Source organism: Brienomyrus brachyistius, chromosome 15 (assembly GCF_023856365.1).
Source record: "Brienomyrus brachyistius isolate T26 chromosome 15, BBRACH_0.4, whole genome shotgun sequence".
Taxonomy (NCBI): Eukaryota; Metazoa; Chordata; class Actinopteri; order Osteoglossiformes; family Mormyridae; genus Brienomyrus; species Brienomyrus brachyistius.
The window spans coordinates 4,980,843-5,001,932 of NC_064547.1; the positions used below are offsets into that span (position 1 = coordinate 4,980,843).

The 21,090-nt window shown below is 46.8% G+C and overlaps 1 protein-coding gene across 8 annotated transcripts in view; it reads right to left on the minus strand.

Annotated features, from left to right (window-relative positions):
* tle2a (TLE family member 2, transcriptional corepressor a) overlaps window positions 1–21,090 on the minus strand; it is a 38,500-nt gene that overhangs the window by 9,275 nt on the left and 8,135 nt on the right. For 4 of the 8 annotated variants that reach the window (XM_048977348.1, XM_048977345.1, XM_048977344.1 and 1 more), the window contains 5 exons: window positions 14,136–14,290; window positions 3,748–3,811; window positions 2,796–2,840; window positions 1,728–1,790; window positions 1,147–1,221 (listed from right to left, as the gene is read on the minus strand). In XM_048977348.1, the coding sequence (XP_048833305.1) occupies window positions 1,147–1,221; window positions 1,728–1,790; window positions 2,796–2,840; window positions 3,748–3,811; window positions 14,136–14,248 (360 nt within the window). In that variant the 5' untranslated portion in view covers window positions 14,249–14,290. Of the gene's footprint in view, window positions 1–1,146; window positions 1,222–1,727; window positions 1,791–2,795; window positions 2,841–3,747; window positions 3,812–3,992; window positions 4,084–7,925; window positions 7,966–14,135; window positions 14,291–18,322; window positions 18,435–21,090 lie in introns of those variants that run through there. The other 4 variants (XM_048977346.1, XM_048977343.1, XM_048977349.1 and 1 more) reach the window with 4 other exon arrangements.

A 21,090-nucleotide genomic window follows, 5' to 3' on the forward strand; every position in this document is an offset into this window, starting at 1 on the left:
TACCAATTGCTGTCTTCAAAGCCAATTATCTCCCAAAACAAGTGAGCAAAGAGACTCCATTACAAACCACATAACACTTTGGAATTATTATCATTATGTTACCCTTGTATTTTTTTTAATAACCTTGTACAGCTCAAATAAAAACTCCTAAAAAAAAGTATCCTAACAATTACAGTTAGACCTTTCATGAAGGATTAATTTGGACCACCTGGGTATGATTACATAAAGCCATCCATCTCCCCCCCACCTACCCAGTACAAGGTCTCAGAGGCTATGCAAACGTTAATTGTATTTAAAAACATTCTCTTCAGAGTAATAAAACAATCCGGTTGAATGGCAATACCGAGAGCAGCACAAACTGCCAAGCGGGGGAATGCTCTTCTCACTTATTTGGGAAAACTGACGATAGCAGGCCGGGACTGAGGCGAGTGACCCGTTCTGTAAACACGGACCCAAAGCCACCGGAAAGGCCACGCCAAAGGGCCGGGCACCACATCACGCAGACATGCTGCTCTGCTACCAATTCACAGGCATGTACAAATAAAAATGGCAAAGGAGCTGCAAAATATCATCCGACAGCAATGAGAGAGAGAGAGAGGAAAGTATACAAACCAGTCTCTCCACGTGCAATTAAACTGTTCTCATTCGAAGGCGTGCCAGGCATGCTTAGGTGTAGGGGCTTAGATACCCTGGCAGATTCGGGGGGGGGGGGGGGTAGCACTTTACTGGGGGCCTTGGATGCGTAAAATATATATATTATATTGTGGGGGGGTCACATTATGTCAGGGGGTCAGAATTTATAACTGCGCTCCTGCTTACATGTCATAGCACAGTGTTATGATTTTGGCCGACTTACTGATGCCCCCCCTCCCAGTTTGCCTCATTCACCTTCTTACTGGGGGGGCGGCACCGGCTTTCTGTTTTCAGCCTCAGTGTGATGTACAGAGTGACACCCCACCCCCCCCAGAGTGGCCCAGGTCCAGCCCACTCCCTCTGTCCCGTTCCCCAACCCAGCGCTCCCAGAGAACGAACTGCACAGCAGCGACGTCCCGCCCCAATGAAGCCAGAAAGTGCACGAGAGCAAAGCAGAAGCGAGAGCAGACGGGGGCAGAGACTGTGGCAGGCCGGGGGGGGGAGTCCACGTACCCCTATGGAAGCATTCAAGTCCCCCATAGTCACCTGCTTGGCGCGGTCCATGGCCTGTATCACCTGCTGCTGGTGCTGGGAAGGAAAAGCAGAGACACACAGACGATGAGATGAGAAATAAAGTTTTAAGGGGCCTGAAGAACATGGCTTTGATGGGAGAAGAGTTTAGCTGTATGGCTCCTACTGACGATTCCCCTCACGCTGCTACCCACAATGCCCCTCACGCTATTACCCACAATGCCCCTCACGCTATTACCCACAATGCTCCCCAGAGCTAACACACTGAGCGAATGATCATTCTTTCAGTGTGTAATGGGAATGTAATATTCTCAAGTGTGTGACACCGCCTGCTATGGGCACAAGCTTTAAACATGGTGAACGCACACACACACACACACACACACACACACACACACACACACACACACACACACACACACACACACACAGACACACACACACACACACACACACACAGACACACACACAGACACACACACAGACATCACTAGGGTGCCTATGCCAGGGCAGATGTGCTCATGGTTTTCATGTCACTCCTGTGAGGAGGGCCCAGCCCTCACCTCCTGCGACAGGAACGGGACGAGCTGGGCGCAGATCACGTTCAGCCGCTTGGCGATCTCCGTCTGCAAGAGAGAGGGCCGTGTCACGTGTGGGGGGGCAAGCCCAGATCGACCCCCCCCCCCACCCTCGCACCCGAGCGCGTACACAAACACAGGATGCCCCGGCAGCACAGTACACCGTAAATATTTCAGCGCTCCGCATCTGCTCTGCATGCAAATTCAGCACGAGGGGAGCGAGCAGGCCTGAAATATTTACGGCCAGCATCTGGTGTCGGCTTGGGCCACTGCTTTCAGTGGACGATACCTGCTGGGGGGGGGAGCAAGGGGCTTAACCATGGGAGTCAGTCTCACCCAGCCGAGCCAGCGATCCCCCCAGCATCAGAGCACCAATTAGGCTGACGGAGCACCCCATGCTGCGTCAGACAGCCGGTCAGATGGCACCGTGCCCCCAGCACCACCCTGACTCAGCCACATGGTGGCGCCCAATCGAGATCGGGCCTCACGAGACAGGAAACGGCAAGTCGCAGCCCTCAGTTTACGGATGGGGAGGGGGGCGTTCCCCTCTCTGACCAGGGGTTGCTGCTGTACACCCCCAATGCCCACCCCCTCGCTACCATTCCCATCCCTGTCAGCACTCTACAAAAAAAACCATCAGCATCTTACCCTGAAAAAAACAATGATTTCTTGTTAGAGAACACCAACTACCAAATTACATCCTCGGGAGAGCAAGAAAGATGGGGGGGGGGGGGCAAATTAGTAGGGTCATCTGCAGTGAGGTCAAAACTGAATGTGCAGAGAGCTGAGGAGTCAGACACTCGAAGGCAGTGACCTGATTGGAAGTGACATTCAGCTCTGACTGCAGAGGGTGGGGGACTGGTGAGAGGTGACAGGAAGGCGGACATGGGGAAGGCAGCGGAGGGACAAAGGCCCCCTCCGAGGATGGATGGGCTTTCTGGAGGGGAGAACATGGGTAAATACCAACAGCAAGACAGCCCGCTGTAATGCAGACGCGCGCAGACTGAAATAATGAGGTTTAAATGCTGAGTCTGGGGGGGGGAAGGTACTCACCTGCTTGTGCATTTCGATGTTAAGGCCATACGACATCTCATAGTACTGAAAAGGGGGAAAGGAGAACAATTTAGGCTAAATTAATTTACTACACAAAGCAGCTCTTCCACAAGCGGCTGGCTTATAACAATATACGTCTGCTTCGGCAGTCCAAGTGTGATTTAACAAGTAAGCGAGGGTTTAAGTAGTAACGGAGTAGGAATGACAGGCAACAGGAGGGCGCGGGCAGACGCTGGATTGCTTCCACGCGCGGCAAGTCGCCAGCTTTTCAACAAATAAGCTCTTCCTGACAGCTGGCTGCCGGAGCCACGCTTGTGCCAGGATTCGGCTGTTGCTAGGCGACGTCTAAACTCCAAAGTCAGATGCCAAAAAAAAATTGAAAAGCAATCTTTGCCAAGATGCATCAAACGCCAACAACATAGCGGCCCACGACAGTCGCCTTCAAAGCTCTGGTCAGTACTCAACTTGGATTTTTTGGTGTTTATAATCTGGCTCATATTTTCAGGTCCACTACCAAAGAGAGCTGCCAAGCCTGCAATTCTCTGTTTAAAATTATCACGGCACTTCAGATCATTAAAAACAAAAAACTGATCCTTCTCCGTGGAGACGTTATACCCGTTTAAGGCTGGACCACTCCCACAGCGGTGCACCTAGTATAGGAAGGAGGCATCGATTGGCCACAAATTCCTTACAGCCTGACACTTAAATAATCTTGAATTACATCCCAGCTCAGTGAATCTGCTAAAATGCTCCTCTTACGCCAAAGTCAAAGTTCGATTGCAAAAAGACTGAACTCAGCAGACTTGCGTGCCGAGTATAAACGCTGCTTCTGATTAGCATGGAAATGAGTGTCGCGCAAAGGTTGGGTGCCCCTGCATTTTCAGCCTTTAACTGCAGCCCGGTAAAGTTTAAGACGCCACGAATGAGCGGCTAGTGCTGTCAGGTGTCTCACCATCACGTAATGCCTCTGGATTTCAGTTTTCTCTGTGGCCAGCTTCTCACACTCCAACTTCAAACTGTGAGAGGAGAAAAAACAGGACGGGGGGGGGGGGGGGGAAGGCATGTTATAAGTCAATGTCTCTTGGAATCGCTACCGATCTATATGGGTCTTCTCGGGACTCAAGGGACTGATTTGCTCACTCGCGCTCAATTTCATTCAGGTTATCTTACTAGCCACATGGGCACATGCATGCTAACCAGCTACGGAGAATCACATCTCGTCTTCTGCTGAGGTTATGCAGATAGTCGTTCTACTATCGTTTCAGATGCATCTGTGGTGAGTCAGGATCTGTTTGGAGAAATGGAGAGCTTTCCCCCGTAAGACTCCTCCTCCGCTACAAGCACATTCAAGTCACCGACAGGCTACCAGACAGCAGGGGGTCCTTAGCAGAGCATGCAGTCCTCTTAGTAAGCCTTTTGCCCTCCACTCCGTCCTCCATGACTCGCCAACTCCACCCCACCCTCCAGCTGCTCTCAGCCACAATGACTTGTTTTCTGGCTGCAGATTTATGTAGAGGGAGTGCGTGAGCCCAGGAAATTAGAATATGATTAATGCTGCAACATTAGACACCCGCGACAGGTAACGGGCGCACATCCGCCCCCCTTCAGCGGCCTCGTGGAGCCGCTGAAAATTGACTCATTTATCACTGTAAGCTTGGGGGGGCGGGGGGTGGCAGCAGGATTAAATTCATTCCCTTGATAGATTTTATTATCGGGGAACCGTCCCCACGTAAAAGCCCACCATGCAGAATTTCTGAATTCTGGCAAATTGACACAAGTTCGTTTCAGAGAAGGATGAATCCAGTATCATTCAATTGCGTTATGCACTACAGGGGACGCGAAGTCGCTATGTCTCGCGGCAAATATTAATATACGTCAAAACTCTCAAAATTGAGGGTGGCAGAAAACTAGGCTTGGGGGGCCTGATTAAAAATATTACATGAAGCCATCACAATCCTCGCAGCAGTGTATTTACAGTGGGGAAACTGGGTGCAAGAAATACGTACATATACCATTACGTACATATACGTTTTTATTATGCTCAGATTACTGTAGATGTACGATGATCTAAATCAGCAACCAGTACAGATCTCTATTATCCAAATTGAGCTGGAAATGGCATTAAAAAAAACACATTAATATGGTACCAGTATCGACAGCAGTGTTAAACACCGTTTGTGTCTGATGCAGGCAAAATTGCTGCTCAGTTATACCATGCAGCCTTAAAACATTCAGACTTTAAATCCCAGATGATCTTCTGCCGGCCTCCTATTCAAGGAACTTGAATCACTCTTGCAACTATCAAGCTACCTAAAACGATAAACATTTGAAAGTAATCCGCTTACTTTACATCTGCAACTACTCCTCGTGCAACGTCTTCCAACGAAGGACCATTTTGTAATATTTACAAGCTGATCCCGATTATACCACGGGGAACAGTGCAAAAACAAACAGCGTCACATGAGAACCATGTGTTTACATACATGTTCAAAGCTAGGAGCGGAAGACTGACTGGCTGGGTACAGCAGAGAGGGGGTGGGTGGGGCGGGCAGGCATGCATTTCAAGCAGGAGTTACTGCCAGTGATAATTAGTCCCCGGCTGAGCAGCAGAGAGACACTGACAGGGAGGGGATTGGGATGACTGAGGTGCACTGGCGTGTGCTTGCGGCCTCATCGCCATAGCGACAGTGAGCCAGGCGTTCTTGTGTCGCCGCTACAACGCTGTGCTCTGCTGCCTGGACGCCATGTGTACATACACAAACTGACACACTCAGTCACATTTCTTTTAAATATTCCATTGCAGAATAAAAGATATGCACACTGGAATTTAGCCATACATGTTTTAGAGATGCTTAACTTTTATAATTACAATACCAACAACGCACTTCCGTTAACGCTAGCCTACTGCACATTTACAGCCGAAGCATGTTTCTGGACACATTTTATCATCCATATCAGCAAATGCATTTACTCTGACAGACGGAGCACATGACGAATCTCATATTAAAAACTGGCTTCATGGGCCCAAATTGCATTCTTTAAATGTGTTTTTTGCATTTTTGAAACGCTAACAAGGCACTTGTGACAAGACATAATGAATGCAAAAGTTCAGGTCCAGAAAGTACAAATCCAGACCAAGGTTGTGTTTCAACCAACCAGTTGAGTCCTCTGTTGGGCAGAATCTCAATTTTTCCCTCAATCCCAAGACTGGGATTAAATAAATCTTTTTCAAAGTACTGGAACTGTAGTATTTATTTTTGTGTCTCCTGTTTATTTCTCAACCTGCAGTCCCTAATCAAACACAGCCACATTTAATGCAAGCCCCCCCAGGCACACACTTGCTTTAAATGCAAGATTTATTAATGATTTATGTTTCTACAGCATACATAACGTTACTGTATGTGCTTTAGTTTTAGCACCAGCCCGTCGCCTCCTCAGACACTTTGAAATCAAAAACTCAAAAACCGTTTGACGGATCTCTCTCAAACTTCGCACAGACATTTTACGGTTGAGGAGCCGATCACCCCAAAATCGAAGCACATATTCATTCATTTTGCACTGCTTATCCGGGACGAGGTCGTGGGAGTGGCAGTCTAAGTAGGGACGTCCAGACCTCACTGCGCAGTGCTGCACACACAAAAAAATGATATGAATGAAGATCTACGTTTGGTTTCATTATTAAACAAATTGCCCCAAAGGTGAAGCAGCAGCGCCATGTGTACTGGCGGTTTTCTATTGCTAAGTATGCGAGCTGTAAGCACCGACAAAAGCGTAACCAAATCGCTTGCGAGACCAACATCTGATTGGTCAAAAGTCATGGAGATACCAGTGTTCTTACCATGAATTATCTGAAGGAAAAAGCATGTTGTGATATATTGATGCGTTCCCAAAAACTCAGAACCTGAAAACTTCCAATCTCCTACTTAAAGTACTACAAAACGGCTATTTTAATGCAAATTTATCGAACACGAGGAGAATTAGCATTCGCTTGCATTAGTACACTGTAAAAAATATAATCATAATTGCACATCATAAATCACGAAGTACACTGTGAGAACAGTAAAAAAGCGTCTTCTGTTTTACGGCACTTTCACTCTCCAACCCGGCAGTGCCTCTACTGTACTGACCCTTCTGCAGTGGGAAACCAAAGCGAGTTGGTACAGTGCAGTAACTAGTCTCTCTTCATGGTACAGCTTAGCTAGCTTCATGTATGCCACTGGATAAGCACCACTGCTCACGTGAACACAGTAACTCTAAAAGTATTGTATGGATGTTTTTCAAACTTCACAGGCACACGGGGTAGCAAACTGGAAGTCGGCAAATTTTGTAATAGATCACCCCAAAACCAAAAGAGATATCTGATCCCATAAGTGCAATAAAAAAGTATTTGGCAGATGATTTTCGCCCTTTGCGGGTTGAAGATCTGGAGCTGATCAAATCAGACAAATTGCATCAAAATTGAAGAAGCACTGTATAGTGATACGGAGCCTGCAGCCGCCATCTTTTATACATCGGTGTTCTGTGGATCTTTTAAGCACAAATATTCCATGGATCTTTGTACAGATGAATTTTAATTCAATTTTAAAATTGTAGGGCGCGAGATGAGTTTCTGAATATTCCATAATAATTCTAATTTTTTTTAACACAATTATCCCCGTTCCGAATTTCTATCCATAACCGTTTGGTAACAGGCCGGTGAAATTCATAATGGGGAACCCCTGCTATGTCATGATGTCACATATAGGTTAAATGCAGAGGACACGTGTGCTGTGGTGTGTCAACAATGACCACTGATCACCAAATTATAATTCTAAATGGCATTACTATATGTGCGTCTGTGTTCTTTCCAAGTGAAAGAGCCAACAGGTAAACAAAAAAACCTAATTTGTAAATCCTGACCTTGCTCATCGCAGGTAAACCCTTGTATATGTTGTAAATGAGTGTTATTTGTTTGTTCAGTGTTTTTGGCATCATTCATATCGTCCAGTATTGAAAAGAAAATGCTAAAGCCCGATTTAATATCGCATCGACTTTTCGCATGTAGCTGAACGTATTTCTGGGTACTATAACATTTTTTATGTTCAATGGTTTTACCTGTATGAAATTATGATTTAAAGTACTTTCGCTTACTTTAGACTTATGCTGCGTTCGATTCTCTCCAACTCGGAACTCGGACGAAAACGTCACAAAAAACGTCACTTCCCGTCGGAAACACGCCTCTTTTATGACGGTATCGGACAGAATTTTCTTGTGACGTGATTTCAACATGGCAGCTTACACGCTCAACAGTAATTCCATCCATCCATCCATTTTCCAAACCGCTTATCCTATTGGGTCGCGGGGGGTCCGGAGCCTATCCCGGAAGCAATGGGCACGAGGCTGGGAACAACCCAGGATGGGGGGCCAGCCCATCACAGGGCACACTCACACACCATTCACTCACACATACACACCTATGGACAATTTAGCGACTCCAATTAGCCTCAGCATGTTTTTGGACTGTGGGGGGAAACCGGAGTACCCGGAGGAAACCCCACGACGACATGGGGAGAACATGCAAACTCCACACACATGTGACCCAGGCGGAGAATCGAACCTGGGTCCCAGAGGTGTGAGGCAACAGTGCTAACCACTGCACCACCATGCCGCCCCTCAACAGTAATTCTATTTTTCAAATCTTTAAAAATGTTTATTTTGTTAAATTAATAATTATTTATAATTAATAACTATAAACGTAATTGCACGTGTTCGATTTAGAGAATACCATATCGTGACCATAAACAGTATCCTAGCAGGCAATATCAGATTTTTACCAAACTTGTTAGTGTTTTTGGTTTGTTTGTAGTTTGTTTGCCTCTCGAAAAAAGAACATCGCTATGAATGTACTAAAATACTTTATAAAGCTTTTAATGTGGTTTGACTAGTTCCTTTTTATCTCTTGGAAATAATAATCTTACTCCAAAACTGCTAAAATATAAAGCAACAACACACAGCAGTGTATTCATGGAGGCAGCCATGTTTGTCCCGAGTTGTGGTAGCTCGAACGGGAGATTGTTGGACGTGATGTCACAACTCGGAATTTTCGAGTTCCGAGAGATAATCGAACGCACCATTATTATTCTGTGTTAACGATATAAAACGGTGCTTTTACATCTAACTGGTCGATTCTTCTCTTTTACCTCTACACCGCAAGCCAGCTTAACTATCCCAGTGGTAACTATACGATTTTAATACTGGGGAGGCTAGAGAGGTACAGAAATGAGCTGGGGGGCAAATATAAAATTAACTATGGAATTAGTTAATCACACAAGAACCTACTAAAAGACTGTATAGCCAGTTCCCGTAAAGCGTATATTTTACCGATTCTTAATAATATTGCCAGGAACATAAACCTATACCATGTGTGACAAAGCTGGGTACTGTAGGTTCATTTATGCACCGGCATTTCGTAAATATAGTTTCCCCATTTCTTGAACCGCGGCAGGCATCCCAGCACCGGTGAACCCGGTGAGCGCAAATATCGATCATCCTCTCATCGACAAAAGCGGTTGTCAAAAAACAAGTCGTTGCTCACCAGTTACTTTTACAACCTGCAAGAGGTGTATCCTGAAAAAAGAAACAAACAAATAGGTCTCCTTAGTTGCGGTGAGACATTAAAAATTCCCCGCTCGGGTCATTTTTCCCAGTGCAGTTTCTAAACTACTATTATGTGCGAAATTTGAAGACCGGACCATCGGTTGCAGCGTTTCAAGGTTTTTGTTCTTGGGAGGATAAAATGAAACAAGATCCTCACACAACACAGGTCTGTACAAATGATCTTGGGCAAACAGGTATTTTTAAGGCGAGAGACTGTGCTGTGGTATTGTATTCAAAATGTTCCCAAACACTAAACATCTTCTGTTTCACTTCCTTTTAAAGGGAGCTTGCTATAATTTAACATAAAGCTGGTCTAATTATTTTTAGTAGGCTAATTTTCTTTTCATCAGCAATGCTTAATCACCAGTTTAACCAATAAACTATTCATCACTGACTTAGAATGATTCGAATCAGTATGTAAACTGACTACTGAATAAAGGAACAAGCCGTAACTGGTTAAAACTCTTCAATAGTAGAAACATAAAATTCACTAGATGTGACATTTGCATCGCTGTTTCCTAACAGGTCAATCAAGTCTAATTAGAAGCTGGATTTAGCGACAGTTTACCCATGGGGTCGCTGGGTCCAGAATTAAGAGGTTCATTTGAGATAATTGGAGGAGCAGGTACCGGATGAATGTCTGGTAATCCGCACAACACGGCGATTCAGAATGTGCCCTTTTCGGCCATTAAGGAAATAATTCACTTATAGCACCAGGTCTAATAATGTTGTTGCCATACTAATAGTGCACATCCCAATTTATGATGCTGACAAATTAATGGTTTAAAAAGTTATGGAAAACATATGGAATTTCAAATTCTGTAACTTGACTGAGGCAGCACAGAAGGTTAGGAGGTCCCTCGCTGGATGTCGTGTCTCTGCTGATGTCATCCTCTGCAGCCCGTAACTCTGCCTACCCTGAGCATCGATAACGAACTGAAAGCGTGTGCGACCTGGACCTAGCAAATGGTGGGAGAAGTTCACAATTGCAGACAGACGGGGCTGGACTGGGATTAAAAGCAGCTCTGGACTTTGCGGTCCCCCCCATGGTGAATTTTAGCTGCCTGCAAACTCATGGGCTCACTGGGAAAATGCCCGGAAAGCCAGACGGCCAGTTCAGGCCTGGAGACAGAATAAATGGGAAACACCGTACGAGACCAGCCACAGTAAAACTGTTACACTGTATAGTAGTATGTTCATCTATCTATGTATCTATGGATACAAAGGACGAGTTAAGTTTTGCAATACCATTCTTATCGACGTATAAATTATACAAACTCACAGTCCTTGACACAAAATCCATATGAAATTCACGTTTGAAAAGCAACTTCACTAGGCCTCCTGGTCACGAAAAGGGAGTCTGTCCCTCAAACCGTGGGATTTCCCGTACGGTGAATCATACAGCACTAGATCCCATCAAACCATACTGGCCATTCGCATCGCCGTGGGAATCGGTAACCACCTCTGTGGAATTCTTTCGCAAATTGCAAATTATCATTTACGTCATTCACAAAAAAACGAGCGCGGCTTTCCATTACTGTGGTTGGAACTTAATTACTGGTCAGCTGAACACAGGTGGTCATCATACATTGTTCCGAGACAATCCAGAACGACTGCATCACGGACGTTACCAAAACACTGAAATCACTAGACTGTAAGAGAAGAGACTGAACTGTGGCATGAAGAGAACGAGATTCCTGCCATATTTAACCCATTATTAAAAACCACGGTAACCCAGATCTACAATACAGCACAATAAAGAGCAGGCATTCAAGTATACGGGCCACAATTATCATACCAATCAGCAAAAGAATACGAAATACACAAATATGTAGTTACATTTTTGGTACGTAGGTTGTTTTGAGCCATAAGAAAGCAAATCTGATGGATTAAAGTCTATCTGTTTAAATCCTGAATCCATTTCAGCCTAATGACTAATCACTGCATATGCATGTATCAGTTAAATGACACCCTTATGCTTAAAAGTTCTAAATCAATGAGCCCCATTTGAGGAAATGCTGTAAATATCCCGTTACAGCCGCGGACCAGAAGAAACATCTGCTGGACTCGAAGATAAATGTGAACTTTTCAGCCACACAAACCCATAAACCACAACCACATGCTTCGTCACACGCAAAATGGGGGGGGGGGGGGGGAGGGGTGGCCACATGATGACATCATCACACACACGGCGCTTCAGGCGTGGAAAACTTAAACTGCGAACCCCATTCCAAACATAAACAGGGTGTACCGCACCAACTCTGCGGTTTGTATTTAAGTGCAGGATGCAAAGTCTTATTTCCAGCAGACGTGAGCCGGGATGCCGAGATTTTGGAGGGTGGGGGGGGGGGGGGGGGCTCAGGAATTTCTGCTTCGATTTCATTCTCCACGGACGCACGCGAGACATGTGATGTGACGATCTCGTGCATCTGCGTGCCGCACGTGCGAGACTCTATGGGGACACGCGGCCACATAGGAGCACCTGCAGGATTACCGCGATCCTACCATTAGGGCCTTTGCTTTTACTGCTAAAAAGGCCATCAAAGGCAGACATTTTTCCTTAGAAACAAAAATATAAATAACACTGTGCTCATTTCAGGCCCGTAAATAAAATGGCCGAATTAGTCACCGAGATCAGGCTGCAGCGGCCTTCCATGTGGCAGCTTAACTCATCAGGCGAGTTTCCCGGCCATCTCCCTCACGCTCTCGCGCACACAGTGCTCATATCAAAGCCCTATTCACCAGCTCCATCTCTGTCCCGCCCCCTAACCCTTCAGGGGTTTGCATTGGGTCGGCAATGATCAATACCGCCTTTAAAAGAGCTCCGCTTCTGATTGCGCAGGTCTGGCAGCGCGGCTGTGCGGATAAGGCATCCCAGCACGATGCGTGTGCCGGGGAGCCCAATTAGGTGACCCCCCTGGCCCATCCCGCAGTTATGCAAGGGGAAAGCATCTGGGGCAACACGTCGCGAGGATCAGACAATGACGGGACACAGGCGTATGGCAACAGAGCAGCAGCGGAGCATAACCTTACGGACCAGAGGGACCCGATTAATTCTAGCCCATTACGATCACGGAAGGGGATGTCTGTGCCCCGGTTATGGGGTCCCGCAATGGGGGCGGGCGGCAATCAGAGGCGAGCCATATAAAAAGCTGGGAGTTCACAGCAAGGATTCCCAAGCAAACACCGAGCCCAACATCGCTGTCGGCAAAGTGGCCAAAAATAGCAGTCAGCTTCCCCCATCCCCCCCCCCCCACCCCCACACACACACACACACACACACACACCCCGCCCTAGTGGCCATCAAGGCAATGAGGGCCGGGGGGAGGATGAAGGGCAGTTCATGGCACAATGCTCCGATGTCCGATGAGAGCAGGAGTGGGGGTGTGGTGATGACAGGCCCAAACAGATTCCTGTTTGCCTGTGCCTGTGGTAACAATCAATAAGAGGTTGCGTGGGGGAGGATTTTGCTGAATCTGCTGTGAGGATTGAGAGCCAGGGATGCGTGAGGATGCCCAGGGAAGGGAGGGACCAGCTCTGGATTCCTGCATTCCAATTCGTCAGATGGCACATCAATCAGATACATACAAGCAAAGACCAGTGAACGCTTACGCCAAACAGGAAAACCTCCCACACAGAGCGTGACAGCTACTTAAACATTACACCTCCATAAAGCAGTGGAACACCTCAACATCAGCAAATCAGTAACTGCCCGGTTAGTCAAACCGAAGAGCCCGATGATCCCCTTCACTCCCAGTCATCCCTGGTCTGCTCACCTCTCATCCGCAAGAAACGCCAGAGGAAACTACCTAGCTCACAGCCCTGCAGTCTCACTTTGCTCCTGGTGATCGACCACAGCAGTTGGGGGGTCTCGCCACCACGTCAGGGCAGGGCAGCATTCAGCCGCAGCCACCGCTCTGCCACAGCCGGCTCTGGGCCGGATCCCGGCCAGCAGCAGGTGAGCATTCCTGGGAGGCCACAAGCGACGACCAGACACACGTCCACCAAGCCAAAGAGTCAGAGCGCGGCGGCATCAGGACCCCGAGAGCTTAATGTAGGAGCTGGAGGAAGCACGTCCACGCAAAAACAAGAACAGACACGACCCTCCACGGTTTCCAGTGACAAACGACATTCTTAATGCTCAACCTGCAGAATATGGACCAACAAAATGTGCTCATCTTACAATAATAAATATTAGTTCTTCTGACATTTAATTAAATGTTAACGCAGCATAACCACAAGCCAGTTGAAGAGTGGCAGAAACCATATGAAAGTTATTCACTGCAACTGGGCAGTGAAGCCAGCATGTACAAGAGCAATAAAACGATTCACTGGAATTTCCCTGTATTTAAACTGGAAATGAAATGACTAAGCATATTTAAATTCTCAGTTCTGTATAGATACACATGCACACATGCCAGATAATTGTCTCTCTCCAAAGTTGGTTATACAGACACGCATACACATGATTTTTTTAGTTATTCCATTTCCTGGAGGGCTCTACTGAATATTCATATTAATACAGTATTAAATATTAATACAATTCCTGTTTATACATGGTGTAATTAATACTCCATGTTGTTAAGACAAATGACTTTCGAATGAATAACATAAATTCAGGTGCAGAGCAGCTTCTCAGGCTGAGGTGTCCTGTACTACAGCAGCCAGTGGCGGTCAGCGAGCTGGCCAGCGGACCCCCCCCACCTTTGGTACTGCGTCTGCAGGAACTGGAACTCCTCCTTGATGCGGTCCAGGGTCTCTGGATAAGTGAGCTTCAGAGACTGGGGGGCGCCGGACGCGGTGGCTGCCGCCGCCATGGCCGCCGAGGCCGAGGACCCCGGGGGTGGCTGGAGAGGTGCCTGCAGAGAAAGAGAAGTGCCATGGGTTGGAGATCACAAAACAAAAAAAGGCGTCAAAACATCAAAAAAGGGGGATTCCATTTTCAAACATTTCCCAGGAAAACACACGGCATCTGATTGTGCTATTTTAAAAATAATGTGTCACGGCTGAGAGCAAAGAAAATGGTGAAATCAAAGCGGATTATAAAGGGACAGGGCTGATATGGGGGAGGGAGGCCTGGCCAATGGAATAGCGGGTGCCGGGGGAGACGAAAGCAAGCAGGGAAATGGTGGGGGAAGAGTAGCAAGGTCAGAACGAATCGGGAGAGATGGGAGGCAGCGACTTGGGATAGTGGCCGGTGTATAGAGATGAGGGGTGCTCACCTGGGGGAGGGGAGACCAAATAAGAGCAGTTTTGTAGAAGACAAGAAAAAAAAAAACAAACATAAGCACCACATGGCCCCTTACCCTAGGCAGCAGTCCAAAAACCCAACCCCCCCCACAAAGAACTCTGCAAGTTGAGGTCAGTAATGTACAAACGGAGGCATATAAAGTCCCCCCCCAATACACAATTTGCCACCCTCTTTCTGGTCGACAGGCCCAAAGGCACTGCCCCCCCCAAAGCAAGTAGTAAATAGCCACATAGCGAAGTAATGGATTTGAACCCCACCCACAAAAATGTTATCATCAATCAGGCACATAGCCGGGGGGTGACATTCCGAGCATGAATTTCACCCCCTGGTCTGTGAAATCTAGAGGGGGACCCCCCCCCCATACTTATTGCTGGCTATGCCCCCCTTCCCCCAGAACCCCCACACGTTGAAAAAGTCGGCGGATATGGCAGCAGAAGATGCCAGAACGTTACAGAAAATGATCCTCATTCAAAAATGAACGATCATTTCAGCAAGTCAGCACTCTCCATAAAACTTACACCAATTAGGAGCAATAAATTACAAAGCTGCTCTGGGCAGCATAACAGGAACCGTATAAAAACGGGCGAGTAATGTATAGTCAGGCTGAGAATGGATACTGGTGACTCAGGAGGGGGTCCTTCCATCAGTGAAAGGAGGATTCACACACTCACATGCGCGCATGACACACACACACACAGGAAAAAGAGTCCTGAGATATACTCAGTGTTAAAGAACAGCGTGTTTTCCCAGGTTATGATTGAAAGCTGCACTGTGCACATCCTAACTCTGTGTGTGTGTGTCTGTGTGTGTCTGTGTGTGTGTGTGCGCACACATGCATTTTTGTAATACAATGTGGGAATAGACTTCCCCACAGTGAGATTAAAATGTGGCAACTTTTTATCCTTTGGGGACATTTTTTTCCAGTTTCTCCAAAGATAACATCAATTTTATAAAAATCTGAGACTGCGATAAAAAAACTAAAAAAAAAAAAAGTTGTGTTTGGTTACTTATGGTTACGGTCGTCATTGCTGGGATTAGGATTTTGCCCATAGAAATGAATGGAAATTCCCCATAAAGATATGAACTGTATATGTGTGTGTGTGTACGTGTGTGTGTGTTTGGGCGCGTGTGTTTGTGTGTGTGTGTGGGCGCGTGTGTTTGTGGGCGCGTGTGTATGTGTGTGTTTGTGGGCGCGTGTGTGCGCGTATGTCTGTCTGTCTGTGTGTATGTCTGTCTGTCTGTGTGTGTGTGCGTGTGTGCGCGTATGTCTGTCTGTCTGTGTGTATGTCTGTCTGTCTGTGTGTGTGTGCGTGTGTGCGCGTATGTCTGTCTGTCTGTGTGTATGTCTGTCTGTCTGTGTGTGTGTGCGTGTGTGCGCGTATGTCTGTCTGTCTGTGTGTATGTCTGTCTGTCTGTGTGTGTGTGTGCGTGCGCGTGCCGTGGGGGGGCGTTGGAGAACCAGGTCTGCCCAGAAGAGGTGGATACGCAATGAGCTGGAAACTCAGAGCCGACACTGCCAGGGAGGGCGTAGCCCCTCCGCTGGGCTCGGCAGAGGGCCCAGGCATTGTCGCGGCCTCTAACGAGCTCCACCCCCCCACCCCCAGCAGCGGGATTCAATCTGCCGCCCTGATCCCTGCCCCAGGAGCATGGAGCACTGCCAAGCCGTGCACGGTAATTACTCCTCACCAGCCGGAGAAAGCTGTCCCCGGCTACAGAGTCGGAGCCATTTAGCGGGGGGGGGGGAGCTGAACGGCAGTGATGGTGAGGCAGTGTTCAGGGGAGCCTTAACACCATTTGGGGAGCCCAGCCACAGTCATTTTCAGCTCAATAGAGCTGGGCAGTATGACCGAAAATGTATATCACGGTATTTTTTCCAAAGTTACCATCGTATACCGTGAAACCGATATATATATTTTTAAGTATGATGGGCGTTTACCACATTTTACAGGATTTTACAGGATACACTTTTGTTTTACGTTTTTGCATTGTTCCCACATTAACTATATAATTTTATTATTAGCCATTGTGCATATCCGCTACCTTAATGATAACACACGGCTAACGTGTTTGTTGGCTAACTGCTTATAGAGGAACGGCTAAGGTTAAGGTGTGCACCGGCCAAGTTAACATTTTTGATAAGTGTTTAATAGTTCAGTGTTGCTGGAATGACCTCGCAAAATTTCTCACAAAGGACCAGGATGTCGGTCTTTAAGATGCTTCGCCAGGTTTAACGTGCTACTTGACTTTGTCGCCACAACTTTGTCGCACTGTTTGCATAGAGGTTTATCGACATCCTTAGCCTTTCCACGCTCATCTGCAAAATACTTCCAAACGGCACTTTTGCGTTTTGTTTTTTTACGGAAGCAACTTCCCTGCAAAGAGCCGTAGAGAAGAATCATTGACACCAAGCAGCAGCGACAATTCATGGTCATATGAAAACTCAGGAACTCCAGAAAATGCAAAATAAGAGGCCAGAATTCGAGCAGGACCACAACAGGAGAGAACAAGGGCATAGGTTTGGATGGACACTAGAAGGGACCAAATCAGACCCCAACTAAACATACACTGTACTCCCACAATCTTGGTAGGACATGTCTATACCGTCCATACGCAAATCTACGTTGTTGGGAGACAAGAGACATCCAGGTAAAACACTGTCTCTCTACAACACTCATTAGGACGATACTTATGCTCTACGAGTTTGTCAAAGGATCCAGCACAGAGGCGAAGGCTGAACAAGATCACAGGAGAAACATCACATTTGGTATCTGGAACTGGGATAACCTCACATTAGCGGCATGTTTATTCACAGATTTCTTGTATCTTCTCTTCACGAAAGGCGCCATTAGGGCTCCCCAGTGTGGCGTCGGCGTTAATATCCCCACGGCGATCTGTACGACGTTCAGCGATTCAGTGAATCGCACTGACAGAATTACCCCTCCCATGATGCACAGGGAGGCTGGGAATGGAATGGATTTAAACTGGGGTTTCATTCACTCCACTGGTTTTTATTGGGGGGGGGGGGGGGGGGGGCGCTGGACCACCTTGCGATCAGCTGGGGCTGAACACAGCCAGCAGACACTGAAGTTGGTCTACAGCGTATAGCAGCTTTAGAACTTTGATGCTACTAGAACTTCACCCCCCCCCCACCCCACACTGCCCGGCTCTTTACCCCCCCACCCCATTACAGATACCACACCAGTCACAATGACCTCAGAGCCATTCTCTCATGCCCACACGCAGATTCATAAACATTCAGGAGCATTCAGGAACACTTATAAGCAAGAAAGCACACCAGCCCACCGCAATGGTGGTCCACTCAAAACACCGCAATCTCTCAGCGTCACCATGTCATCGACGCCCCCCTGCAGGGCCTCGCACACATATTACACACTCCCTGCTCCCTCACCCCCCCCCACCCCCAAAAAAACAAACAAACAAACAAACAAAAAAACATCAAAATAGCAAATCGAACACAGGCGGTGGAGCTGAAAACACCCTTGGGTAGACGTTAGACCGTCATCTCCCACAACCCAGGAACGCAAAACCCCACAGACGTGCTGACAGAACGCACAACCCAACACACCGGACAGCGTCTACCGGGAATACAAAGTTACCAAGAACTGCAAACACCACCTACTCAAAGCTTCTTTGCCGATCACCGCCAGCGTGCATCATATTCCACACCAGACGTGCTCCCTTAAGCATTCGCTTCTGAAGCTGCTGGTAACCAAGTATAGAAGGTCTAAAAGTAAATGATTACAGACTTGAGATCAGCAGAGCAGGGTCCACTGACAGGTTCATCGGGGGGGGGGGGGGGGCAGTCCTTTTGCTTATTGTCCCTGCAGCCCAACTGTTGCACATCATTCCTTCTCAGGAAAATGTTGTTAATCAGCAAATCAACTGCTAACATGGGCCCGTTTACAGACCGCACCGAAGCTGGTACATCTGAATTAGCCATTGACCAGTCTGAAGATCCAGCCCTTCCTCAGGGCCGACACGCAAATATGATCCTTGATTTTTTTTTGCCTATTACCTCTTATATTAAGGGTTTGGAGTTCAAACCTCGATTACATTCGCGTTTCCAAATATATTTCCAACAACAAGTAGATATTAGCATTTGAAAGCGCTTCACATTTTCTGCCCCGAGAATGATTCGCTGAGCGACACGGTCATCCCCCATTGATCCCAAGTCTCTCCATACTCGTGGAAAAGCCCGGGCCCCTCCGCCACAAGCTAGCGCCCCCCTTTCTTCTTGCAAGCTCGTTATTCAAATTTCTGTGCTGTCAAAATGCATTAGCAATGGGGAACAGCTTGCCTGTCAGCTGCGTTAATTGCTGTAGGTGCTTCGCTTTATTAGCTTACCGCTACGGGACCGGGTGTTCTTTCCGTCATGCGGCTTTCCAAGCCACGCCTGCACGACAGACAAACTGGGCCCAGACACGCTCTGTCCGCTGGGGTCACCGCAGGGCGACCCGCTGTCCACAGGCAAAGCACAAACGCCTCCCTGACCACAGCTGCCCGACTGATCCCAGCCTCCATAAATGCACAGCGGAGCAACTTGCAAAATGACCGTCTCACTCACTACCGCCGCGGGTCAAGACGGGGACAACGTCACGCAACATTAGCTTTACTTACAATGTCGTTTTGGGGAAAAACATTAAGTTCGGATTTTGTTAACTTAATGATTTGAAACACATTTCTCTTTTGTGATCGTCGCGAGGCTGCCAGAGCGCATGGGATGGGGTCAACACACATCAGGGATCATCTGAATATCACTGAGATTATATAAAAACGCCTTTATTTGGAGATAAGAGCACTACCCATAACGTAAAATGGGTAAAAGCTAAACATACAAATAACCTTTTTGCATCAGTCTCGAAAACCAGCTAGGTTTTGGTGCGGTCATTTCTTAAGTTCAGTTAAAACGTTATTGTTTTATGTTTTTTTTCTCTCATAACCACTGCTGATTTTACTTGTCCATCTGCTAAATGCGATTAAAGGTCACATTTGCTAAGCAGGTTGCTAGCTGATGTATATCTGCAGCCTCCCCGACTTCGCAGCCCGGCAAGCAGGAGCATAAATTTCCACGCGCAGTCCGAGCCCCCGCTTCCTACATTTCCAGTTGTTGCCAAGTAACAAAGTGCACCAGAGTCAAATTGCACAAAGTTTAGGCTACAGCTTCTCTTGAAACCGGGAAGGAGCCGCCTCCCCGCTACGTTAACAGTATAAACATGACCGAAGAGTTTTTCATGACAACTTGTATGATTAACCAGTGTAAATAATCTCAGTGACTTTTTGTTGATGTTATATTTAAACAATTACATTCATTGATCACTGTTCTTTTTCCACCACTACATTATTGCCAAATCAGAACAACATAAAAGGCTTCCTCAAATCCACTAGAACTTAATTAAATTAGGTGAAACTGAGGCCTCTGGCCGCCAATAAACACTGCTCAGCGAGCGCAGTACAGGTGGGTCCATGCAAAGCGTCAAGGCCTTACTTTCTTGACAACTGTCAGCCAAACTGGGGGTGGGGGGGGTGGGTGGTGCAATCACTGCAACAGCACTGGACGCAGACACACTAATGCACTCGCGAGCACACACACATCAGCAAAAGTCAACAGCATTTTGATGTAGAAAGATTAAAAGTACTATATTATACCCACTTGCCTTACTGTTACTTAACGGCTGCCTGCCACCCCCACACAGTACAGGGCCAGACTAATCAGAAACACCAACATGGCTGCAGAGAGTAAAGGCGAAGTGCAGCGTTTAGCGTGCAGCCACAGCACTGTATTGCGACAGCACCGCAGTTTCATGCAAGTTTCATGAAACGCCACAGGCTCTGCCTTCCAGTCCCACATCACGCCAGGAAACAAAAGCCTTGTGGGCCGTCAGAAGAGATGGCAAGAGCTATTACTTAGTACAAGGTTTTAGGGAATGAGGGTTTGCAGCAAGCAATAAATTGTAAACCTGTCTACACCATGAATGATTTTTTTTTTTTTTTTACCAGACACGGTATTTTCTTAAAAAAAATGTCAGCCTTCCATGCTTTTCGGCTGGGATAAACATTATGTCATGCCTGTAATATCTGACACTGGAATAATGAAAAAAAAGATTGGTTTTATTTTATTTAGTATACAAAATGGATACTGACACTTTCCAAAACACCCAAATTCATGTAATGCTGGGTTTTTAAAAGCAGACTGTTTAATGGAAAATAAGTACCTGACACATTAAAAGTGGAAAGAATTCAATACTTTGCAATTAAAAGTTCTGTTCCAAAACTAAAAAAAAAAAATCTAACAGCATTAAGAGTATAGATGCAAATAGATGCACTGTATAGATATTGAACAGGTGTAAATATAGATGTAAATACGGTAAAAGGGGATTGTGGGTGCAG